The sequence below is a fragment of the Aplysia californica genome, unplaced genomic scaffold, assembly GCF_000002075.1.
Source record: "Aplysia californica isolate F4 #8 unplaced genomic scaffold, AplCal3.0 scaffold01078, whole genome shotgun sequence".
In the NCBI taxonomy this organism is placed as follows: Eukaryota; Metazoa; Mollusca; class Gastropoda; order Aplysiida; family Aplysiidae; genus Aplysia; species Aplysia californica.
In genome coordinates this window covers 176,729-187,848 of record NW_004798348.1, presented here as the reverse complement: position 1 = coordinate 187,848, position 11,120 = coordinate 176,729, and the positions used below count along the sequence as shown (strand labels likewise).

At 41.5% G+C, this 11,120-nt stretch overlaps 1 protein-coding gene across 1 annotated transcript in view; it reads left to right on the top strand.

The window, feature by feature from the left end:
- Positions 1–1,078: 1,078 nt before the first annotated feature.
- Positions 1,079–11,120, top strand: part of LOC101847920 (CTD small phosphatase-like protein 2-A) — a gene marked incomplete in the record, with an annotated part of 14,735 nt that continues 4,693 nt past the window's right edge. Inside the window, 8 exon segments of the mRNA XM_013089915.2 lie at positions 1,079–1,267; positions 2,905–3,067; positions 4,244–4,366; positions 5,049–5,150; positions 6,052–6,598; positions 8,412–8,523; positions 9,056–9,142; positions 10,841–10,983. Of these exon segments, the coding sequence (XP_012945369.1) occupies positions 1,130–1,267; positions 2,905–3,067; positions 4,244–4,366; positions 5,049–5,150; positions 6,052–6,598; positions 8,412–8,523; positions 9,056–9,142; positions 10,841–10,983 (1,415 nt within the window).

The following is an 11,120-nucleotide window of genomic DNA, read 5'->3' as shown; positions in this document are numbered from 1 at the left end:
GGGGGGGGTAACACCTGACCTCTAGTCCACAGCACTACATGACCTTATTGTGTTTGCAAGTGCGTAACAGTCTTCACACTAGTGACTAAAGCAAAATCAGAGCAGTCGTAGCAGAAGGTAGTGACGGACTATTAATAATGATGAAGGAAGGAGAGATGCGCGCATCATTCCCTTTTATCGGCTGATTTGGAGTTGGTGGTGGTGGTAGTGGGGGAGATGGGAGAGGTTGGGGGGTGGTGTCCTTTAGTTTTTGTAAGAGTTTTATGGCGCTTGCATCACAATAATGTCCTATAAGTGCCGAAGATTAGAGGTGTTATTCAAGTGAGTACAGTAACAGTATGAGATAATAATATAAGAATGATAGATATGTTTGAAAGGAAAAAAAGGAGGAAACCATATTAGAGCACCTGCCAAACACCCACTGTCCTTGGACTCATGGACATAGAAGCAAAAGAAGAAGTAGAAGAAGCCTGCTGCCTCTTAGCATGGTGACAATAGAGCAAGAAGTAATACTTGTTTTTTTTTAAAATGGAAATTATTTTTAATTCGGTTCTCCAAAGAGACAAAACATTTACTGTGATACCTGGAAACTTGTTCAATCTTAATTAAACTCTGCAGTCATTCTCGAATAGCCCAGAAACCAGCATAAACAAAAATAAAGTAAATATTATCATCGTAATGATTCTACTACTGCTGCTGCTGCTGCTTCAGTTGCTGCTATTGCTGCTATTGCTGCTCCTGTTGGTTGGTGCTACTGCTACAACTAGAACTGCTGCTTAATCTGAAACTACTTCTACTACACTACTACTCCTACTCCTGCTACTACTACTACTACCGTTACCACTACGACTACCACTACTACTACCACCACCACCACCACCACTACTACTACTACTACCACCACTACCACCACCCTGTCTTTTTCCCCCCGCATTTTTTCAATTTGTGATGTGTGTGGCGTTTTCAGAACTGTTGGAAAGTTTCTCATTCCAAAATTTTCATGTGCGACTTGTTTGTGTTTTTCAGAACTGTTGGAAAGTTTCTTACTAAGCAACTATGTTGTGTTTTTTCTGTAACTTTCACGTGTGACCTGTTTGTGTTTTTCAGAAGTGTTGGAAAGTTTCTCAATATGCAACTCCGCATCAAAGCGGAAGATGCTTCAGCGGTAACCTTTGAGCAGGGGCCACGCTGTGATGGACACTTGACCGCCATGGGTCGTAAAAAGCGGGCCACCAACGCCACCAAGTGCCAGGACAAGGGCTGTTTGGTGAGTAGTCACTCACAGAAGTCAGTTGTCATACATATATGGACGTTGGTAGTCTCACGAAGTCGACAGTCATATATATATATATAGAAGTTTGTAGTTGTTTGAAGTCTGCAGTCACAGATAGGAGTTTGTAGTTGTGTAAAGTTGGTAGTCATATAGGATTTGGTAGTTGTTTGAAGTCTACAGTCATATAGGAGTTTGTAGTTGTTTAAAGTCTGCAGTCATATAGGAGTTTGTAGTTGTTTGAAGTCTGCAGTAATATAGGAGTTTGTAGTTGTTTGAAGTCTGCAGTCATATAGGAGTTTGTAGTTGTTTAAAGTCTGCAGTCATATAGGAGTTGGTAGTTGTTTGAAGTCTTTAGTCATATATAGGAGTTGTTAGTCATATAGGAGTTGGTAGTTGTTTGAAGTCTTTAGTCATATAGGAGTTGGTAGTTCTTTGAAGTCTGCAGTCACATAAGAGTTTGTAATTGTTTGAAGTCTCTGTCATATAGGAGTTGGTAGTTGTTTGAAGTCTGCAGTATATAGGAGTTGGTAGTTGTTTGAAGTCTGCAGTCATAGGAGTTGGTAGTTGTTTGAAGTCTGCAGTCATAGGAGTTGGTAGTTGTTTGAAGTCTGCAGTCATATAGGAGTTGGTAGTTGTGTAAAGTTGGTAGTCATATAGGAGTTGGTAGTCGTATGGAAGTCAGTAGTCTAGTGATTAGGCTACTGGATAGCAATTTTGTTAGGTTTTGGGTGATCTCTGTGATCTGGTCATTAGGGTATCGGACTCATGAGTGGGATGGTGTCGGTGGTCTAGTGTTTAGGCTACTGGGCTCGTAATCGTGAGGACGTGGGTTTAGAGCTTCGAGGTTCTGGCCTAATGTTGTGTCCTGTGGGTGGTTGGTGTGTGTTCTGTTGTGTTTTTGTCTTTGTTTTGTGGGTGGTGGGTGCATGCACTGGTATTTTTCTCCTTTCATGATTAGAGAGCGGCTCTGGTAATTTTCACATCTTTACACAAATTTTCCTCCCTTCACCCAGGTGTGAATGGGTACCTAGCCATAGACAGGGAGAGGTTTTGTCTGTATGTTACCGTTTTAGCGCCTGTTAAATAGCTGCTTGCACTGTTTGTTTCCCTGTAAGTTGGGATACATCAAATTTAGAAGCGTAGTTTGTGCAATGCATTAGTACAAAATGATAAAGTCATGTTAAACTTTGAGAAAATGACGTCAGTTGGAAATATTTGAATTTGTCCCCAATGTCGTTTTTCCCGGTCGATATCTTCTTTCACGGATTTGGAGCGAGAAGTAACTCATTTCGTTGACGAGCTTCTCAAATTGTTTTGAGGACAATTTGATTTTTTAAGAAATGTTTAAAGGGATGGCCGTGAAATAGGGTTTTTAAAATGTTATAATAATGATGATAGATGATTAATAATAATAAAAAGTATAGTAATAATAATTATAATAATAACTATATAATTGCCCCTTACAGGTTTTTTAAGATGTTCTAATGATGATGATGATAATGATATACTAATAGTGGTGATAATTATTTAATTGCCCCTCAGAGGTTTTAAAGATGTTATGATCATAACAATAATAATAATAATAATAATAACAACAACAATAGCAATAATTATGTAATTGCCCTTCACAGGTCAAGCCCTCGGCTAACCTGACCGCCGGTAAAAAGGTTCGCAGAGACGGGTCGGCACCGTCAGAGGTCAACGGAGTGACCGCATGCACCCCGCAGGTCAACGGAGATGTGGACCTCATCACCTCGGCCACACATACGGGCAGTGTGGTGTCCAGGAGGAAAGGTTTGGACAAACATCTCTTCATCTCACCTCACTCATCTGTCTTGTAATATTTTTTTTAACGTTTGATTTAGCGGGTGGCTGGTGGGCGTTCTGGCGTATTAATCATTCTTTCTTTCTGTTTTGTTGGTAGTTTTTGAGTGTTCTTATGTGGTGTGCTCCTTCTTTCTTATCAAACATCGATAGTCCTGATAGTTTTCGGTGCTTAAACGACCTTATTGTTTTGCAAATGTCGTAATAAAACTGACTTTAAAAAACTGTATTTTGTTTTGGGTGGTTGATGGGTATTCTGGTATATCATGTTTTCTCTTTCTTTTGTTTTGTTTTGTTGTTGGTTTGTGGGTGTTTTATTGTAGTCGTTTTTTTCTTTTTCTTTGTTGTGGGTGCTTTTTGGGTGTTTTGCGAATTAATTAATCTTTCTCTCTTTGTTTTTGTTTTTTCCTGGGTTTGTGGGCGTTCTTGATCTTGTAGGGGCATTTTTTCTTTCTTTTTTGTTTTGTCTTGTGGTTGGTGGGTGTTCTGGCGTATTCAGTGTCTTTACTCCCCTCCTTTCTTTTTTGTGTGTTGCTACTGTTTTGCAACGCCTCTAATCTGCGGCACTTATATGACCTAATTTTGTTTCAAGTGCCCTAAGACTGGTAGTAGAGTAAGTAAAATTTGTTGCAAAGTTGTAAACTGCATAGAGCATGTTGTAGAGCGCTGAAACACTTTCTATATAAATCATTATTAGTAATTATCATTACTATTGTTATTATGTTATTATTTCTATTTTTATTATAATTTGAAAATTATCTATATCATCATTATAATTACTATTTTCATTATTATGATCAATGCTATTATTATCATTATTATTATTAACTATGCCGGGGCCTTTTTTGGTGCTACCAGTGTTATTAAATGGGTCATGAAATCGGAACTAACATACCGATTTCGGTAGTTCTTTATCTAATGAATGAACTTCCGGTAAAAGAGACCTGTTTTCGGCAATTGCTGAAAAGTAATTTGATGTCGAAGTCATCGTATAGAAATGTGCTGACAGCGGCTCACCGGCACTGGGGCTCCGACTGCGAGCTGCTGGGAGCGGCTTGTCGGAGATAAAGAGTTGAAACCCCTTTACTCCCAACTAGTGAGAGTGGCAACTCATCAAGTCTTTCTGTCTGTGTGTCCCCCCATCAGGTCGTAGGACCAAGTGCAACAAGAAGCCCGAGGAGGCAGAGATCCCCAGCGGTAGCCCCCCGAGGACTGCGTTGTTGGGGACCATCTTCTCACCCATCTACCAGCCCTACCACGCGCACGCAGGTGAGAGAAATGTGTGAACGCAGGTGAGAGAAATGTCTGAACGCCGGTGAAAGAAATGTGCGCACATTTGTGAACGCAGGTGAAAAAAATGTGCGCACATTTGTGAATGCAGGTGAGAGAAATATGTGCGCCTGTGTGAACCTTGGTGAGAGAAATATGTGCGCACATGTGTGAACGCAGTTGAAAGAAATATATATTTATGTAAGCATGTGTGAACGCATGTGACAGAAATGTGCACACGTCTATGGTGGACGCAGGTGTGATTTGTGCTTGTGTGTGAGAATAGAAGCACTTCAGAATTGTTCTATAGTTCATATTTAAGATTGTTCTGTATGGTGGATCACCTCTGACATGGGTGGTTGGCGGGTGCTGTGGTTTGTTCCTTCTTTATCTCTGCTCCTTTTTTGTTTTTGTTACTCTCTTGTAAGACCTCTGATCTTGGGCTCCTGTAAGACCTCAATTTTCTATAGGAAAGAAGGAGAAAACCACAGCAGAGCACCTGCCAACGGCCCACAAATAAATTGTGTACGGGGCAGTAAATTGTTGACCATAACTTTAGCAGTTGTTTTGGTAGGGTGACACGTCATCCAATCTTCTTTCGCGTACAAGTACATAATATCGTGAACGGAGATGTTACTGCTTAGCTTGTGACTATAGTGTGGGGTTGTCCTGTTGTCTGCAGATGCTGAGTGTGGGAGTGCCGTGTCTGACCTTGAGGCCATTGCCCGTGTCCTTGACCTCGACGACGTCATGATGGAGACAGTCATCGAGAGCACAATCTCCAGTGAGTATGAGGGGGACAGATTGTGATTGTGTGTGTGTGTGTTTGTGGGTGGGGGGGGGGGGGGGGGGTTGTGATAGAGTATTCTTTTCTTTCCATCTGTTTCTGTGTATGTGCTTGAGTTTTCTTGTTCTTTATATGACAGTTCTGTTTCTGTTTCAACTCGCTTCTCTAAACACTTTGCGTGGGTGGTTGGCGGGTGCTCTGGTGTGGTTTGCTTCTTCTTTCCTATCAAACATCTATCGTCCTTATCTCCCCTTCATCTTTTTTATGTTTGTTACTCTCTTGTAACACCTCTAATCTTCTGGCGCTCATGTGACCGTATGCAGTTGCGAGCGCCGAAAAACCCCATCTAAACTAAAACTAACACTTTGCAGTCACACAGCCAGCAGTACAAAACACCCCTTCTGGTCACCCAGGCAGGAGAGCGACTGCACCGACTTCTTGAGCCTGGTGCAGATATGCGCCAGGTGGCCGGAACGGATAATTTTCACCGGCGCATTCTGGCGCATCACCGGTGCTTCATTGCGCCAAGTTGCCGCAAAGAGTGTTAACTCAATCCCAAACTCCTTGCTGTGGATGGTTGGCTGGTGCTGCGGTGGGGTTTGCTCCTTCTTTCCTATTAAACGTGGCTCGTCCTTATGTCTCCTTCTTTTTTGTGTTTGTTATTCTGTTGTAACACCTCTTATCTTCGGCACTTATATGACCTTATTGTGTTGAAAGTGCAGTAAAACTCTTACGAAAACGAATCTCTCGCTGTGGGTGGTTGGCGGGTGCTGTGGTGTGGTTTGCTCCTTCTTCATCTCTCCTTCTCTTATCTTTGGCACTTATATGACCTAATAGTGTTGCAAGTGCCGTAAAACTTTTACTAAGACATCCTCTCTCTCTCTCTCTCTCTCTTCAGGCAAAGAAAATGAGGACCCCTCAGCGGAGGTCTCGGTGGAGACCGAGTGCAAGGAATTCATGCTGGTGGAAGACAACAACAACAACAGCAGTAGTGGCAGCAGCAGCGGCACAACTGCCACCGCAGCCTCAACCGCTACCAACAACAGCAACAGCTACAGCAACAACAACAACACCATCGCTAACAACACCAACAACAGCAGCAGCAGCAGTAGTAGTAGCACCAATTTGTACTCCTCCTCCTCCACCACCACCACATCCACCTCTATGGGGACCGTCATCGGCAGCAGCAACAACACCCACTACCACTTCACCGCCACCTGCAGCAGCAGCAGCAGCAGTGGCACCAACACCAGCAACATCAGCAACATCAGCAGCAGCTGTAGTAGCTGTGTAAGCGAGGAGGTGGAGGGTGAGGCGGACATGTGTGTGGAGAGCTGTTATGAGGCGGCCAGCATGGCCATCGACACGGACTGCTCCGCCTACTGTCACGAGGAGGAGGCGGGGCAAGAGGACACCTATGAGTGGGAGGCGGAGCTACAGGACCCGTAAGTCACTGGGGCGGAGAGTGGGAATGCCAGGGTGGCTTGCAACTCATTGGATTAATAGTTTGAATGATAATGTATCTTTCAAATCAGTGAACTAATCGTTTGAATGATAATGTGTCTTTCAAATCAGTGAACTAATAATTTGAATAATAATGTATCTTTCAAATCAGTGAACTAATATAATAGTTTGAATGATAATGTATCTTTCAAATCAGTGAACTAATAGTTTGAATGATATGTATCTTTCAAATCAGTGAACTAATATAATAGTATGAATGATAATGTATCTTTCAAATCAGTGAACTAATATAATAGTTTGAATGATAATGTATCTTTCAAATCAGTGAACTAATATAATTGTTTGAATGATACTGTATCTTTCAAATCAGTGAACTAATAGTTTGAATGATAATGTATCTTTCAAATCAGTGAACTAATAATTTGAATGATACTGTATCTTTCAAATCAGTGAACTAATAGTTTGAATGACAGGGTATTTTAAAAGTTGCTTGACTGATAGTTTGAATGACATGGTATCTCAAAAGTCACTAGACTGATAGCTGGAATGACATGGTATCTCAAAAGTCACTAGACTGATAGTTGGAATGACCTGGTATCTCAAAAGTCACTAGACTGATAGTTTGAATAACAAATTGTCTTGAAATGATTGAACTGAGAGTTTGAATGACAAATTGTCTTGAAATGATTGAACTGAGAGTTTGAACGACAAATTGTCTTGAAATGATTGAACTGAGAGTTTGAATGACAGTGTCTTAAAACTTATTGAACCTATAGTTTGGACGGCAGTCTATCTTTAAAACCAGGGGTCTATTAGTTTGAATGACAGGGTATCTTAAAAGTTGCTTGACTGATAGTTTGAAGGATATGGTATCTCAAGTCACAAGACTGATAGTTTGAATGACTTATTGTCTCGAAATTACTGAACTTAGAGATTGAATGACAGTGTCTAAAAACTCATTGGATTAATAGTTTGAACGATAATGTTTCTTTAAAATCGGTGAACTAATAGTTTGAATGACAGTATATCTTGAAAGTTGCTAGACTTTTTTAGTTTGAATGACAGGGTGTTTCAAAAGTCACTTGACTAAGAGTTTGAACGACTGAGTATCTTAAAAGTCACTTTACTGATAGTTTGAACAACAGGGTTCCTTAAAACAGGGTGTTTCAAAAGTCATTGGACTGAGAGTTTGAATGACTGGGTTTCTAAAAAGTTGCTAGACTGATATAGTTTAAACAACAGAATATCTTAAAAGTCACCTTGAAGGTAATTTGAAGTGAAATGTATACTTACCAACACACCAAGTTATGTAACAAAGACTAAATGAGACCACCTAATACAGCTCATAATCAAGACTTGTACAAAGACTTGTATCAGGTCGCTTTTAAGGACAAATGGGCTAACCCAGATTTTGGGGGTTTCCAGAAATCTTGACCTACACCAAAAGTGGGCATTGCCCTACCTATTGGAGAAGTTTGGTTTCACTGGTGTGTATATTTGTTTGGTTATAAAGAAAACTCTCCTTGTCTTTTAAAGAAACTGAATAAGGGTTCAAAAATTTTACCTTCGGTTTTCTCAGAACAGCATTTTTCGGGATAGCCCCCTTGTGCTTAAAAGCGACCATCTATCTTTTCTTATCTTATTATATCTTATCATATCTTATATGATCTTATCTTATCTCATCTTTTTCATATTTTATCTTATCCTATTATCCTCTCTCTCGTCAAAATGGAACCCCACAAATCAAGCCCTCCAAACCATGATCATTGTTACTCTGTTTCTCTCCCTCCCCAGCTACTCTATCATCCGTAGCCTGCCTCCTCTCACGGATGAGTTGCGAGCCCGTCTCCCAGCCCTTCCCCTCAAGACACGCAGTTCCCCGGAGTTCTCTCTCGTCTTGGACTTGGTGAGTCACCTCATCATACGGGCTCGCTCGGGCTCACTTAGGCTCGCTCAGCTCATATCTTGCATATATATTACTTATCTTACGTATGCGCACATCGCTATGAGTCTGGTGGAATAGTTACATTGAAACATTTTTTAAACAAGAGTATAGTGTTTAGGCTTATAGCTCTGAATTTTTTAAAATGTGTAATTTATTTCTCAGTTCAGAGTGAATTTATACTTCAGTTTAGAGTGAATTTATTTATCAGTAAAGAATCAATTTATTCATCAGTTCAGAGTGAATTCATTTTTCAGTTCAGAGTATAATTATTTATGAGATCAGAGTTAATGTATTTATCTATTTAGTGTATTTATTTATCTGTTTGAGATATTTATTCATTAGTGTTAAGTGTATTTATTTAATTGTATTTGTTTGTTTAGAGTGCATTTATTTGTGTGTTTAGAGTTGTCTGTTTAGAGTTGTCTGCTTACAGTGTATTTGTTTGTCTGTTTAGAGTGCGTTTATTAGTCTGTTCTGTCTGTGTGTTCCCCAGGACGAGACTCTGGTCCACTGTAGCTTGACAGAGCTGGAGGACGCTGCCTTCTCCTTCCCCGTCTTGTTTCAAGAGGTTTCCTACAGAGTGAGTTTCCGTGGGTGGTTGGCGGGTGCTCTGGTGTGGTTTGCCCCCTTCTTTCCAATCAAACGTCCAATTACAGTGCAGCCTCTCTATAACGACCTTTGACATAACCACGTCTTCTCTATAGCGACATGGTGCCCAGGTCCTAATTTTTTCCTATCATATATATATATAATTAGTAATTTTTTTTTGCGTCTGTATAACGACAACTCTCTATTACGATATTTTTTTCTGGTCCCAACAATGTGGTTATAGAGATATGGCTGCACTGTCTTCTGATCTCCTCTCCTTTTCTCTTTTATTTTAAGAGGTTTCTTACAGAGTGAGTCTTCCCATGCATCTTTTTTTCTTCTAGTGCCCATTCTCATGTTGACTGCGCAGCGAACGTGGTTGGCGGGTGTTGAGGTGTGGTGTGGTTTGCCACCTCTTTCCTATTGAACATTTATTGTTTTGATCTCTCCTCCTTTTTTGTGTTTGTTACTCTCTTGTAGGGGGTCTCGTGGCCTAGAGGTTAAGGTGTTGGCCTCTCATTCAAAGGTCCCGGGTTCGATTCCGGGTAGCGACCAAAAAATTTTCTTCTCTAAAATTGTCTCCTTTCACATCCTTTCCTGATCTCTAACAATGTTCTGTTGTCTGCTTTCATTTCCACTTTCTGCCCCCACCCCCTCACCTCCTTTGCCCCCTCCTCTGGGCTCCTGACTCTTTCTGCAGCCTTTCTACTGCTACTCCTTGGCTCCTCCTAACTGCTGTCTTTCTGCCACACCCCTGATCTTCTGGTAGGAAAGATCTACACCTAGCCTTCTCGGACAAGGGCGAAAAATCTCGGAGGGCCCGTGTGCAAGTTGCGCACGTTAAAGATCCCTTGGTGGTCTAAAAATCGACAAGAGTAGGCTTCGGCCGCCACCCGGGCAAAATTCCACATTTCCTACCAACTGAAAATATTAGGTGTGTCCCGCGCGCTCATATGACCTATGCAGTTGCGAGCGCCGTAAAACCCTATACTAAACAAACAACTCTCTTGTAATGCCTCTAATCTTGGCCACTTTTATGACGTAATTGTGTTGAAAGTGCTGCAAAACTGACTAAAACCAAATGACATGGTATCTCAAAGAGTGGGTCTTTCTTTCTTTCTATGTACCTATTCTGTGCATTCTTGTATGCATTGCTCAGTGTAGCAGTCTACCATACGCAATTTTAAAGAGTGACGGTGGGTGGTTGGGAGGTGCTCTGGTGTGGTTTGCTCCTTCTTTCCCACCAAACATCTATCGTTCTTATCTCCCCTCCTTCTATATTGTGTATGTTACTCTCGTGTAACACCTCTAATCTTCGGCACTTATATGACCTTATTGTGATGCAAGTGCCGTAAAACTCTTACTAAAACAAACCAACAAAAGTGACGCATGACGGAGAGTCACACGGAGCTAGCTGTATCATCATCATCATTGCCTTTCTCACCCTGGGTCAGGATATAGGCCACGGACAAACACTCTCCACCTTTCCCTATCCTGGGCTAGTCGCTTGATGTCACTCCACGTCTTCCCACTTTTCTGTACATCCATTTCCGTGACTCTTCTCCAGGTTCCACGAGGTCTAATGTTCAAAATGTGGCAAACTTTTCTCTGCCAGTATTGGTCTCATCGGCCACAGCAAAAGCCACAAGTCATCGTAACCTTGTACGTGTGTTTTTGTTTGTCTGCTCAGGTGTTTGTGCGGACGCGGCCGTTTTTCCGCGAGTTCCTGGAGTCGGTGTCGCAGAACTTTGAGGTGATTCTGTTCACGGCCTCCAAGAAAGTCTACGCAGACAAGCTCATGAACCTGCTCGATCCGGAGAAGAAGCTTATCAAGTATGTGTGTGTGTGTGTGTGTGTGTGTGTGTGTGTGTGTGTGTGTGGGGGGGGTTTCTGTATGTGTGGGTCTTATCAAGTATGTGTGTGTGTTTATGGGGAGGGGGGTTCTGTATGTTAAAGTCTTATCAAGTATG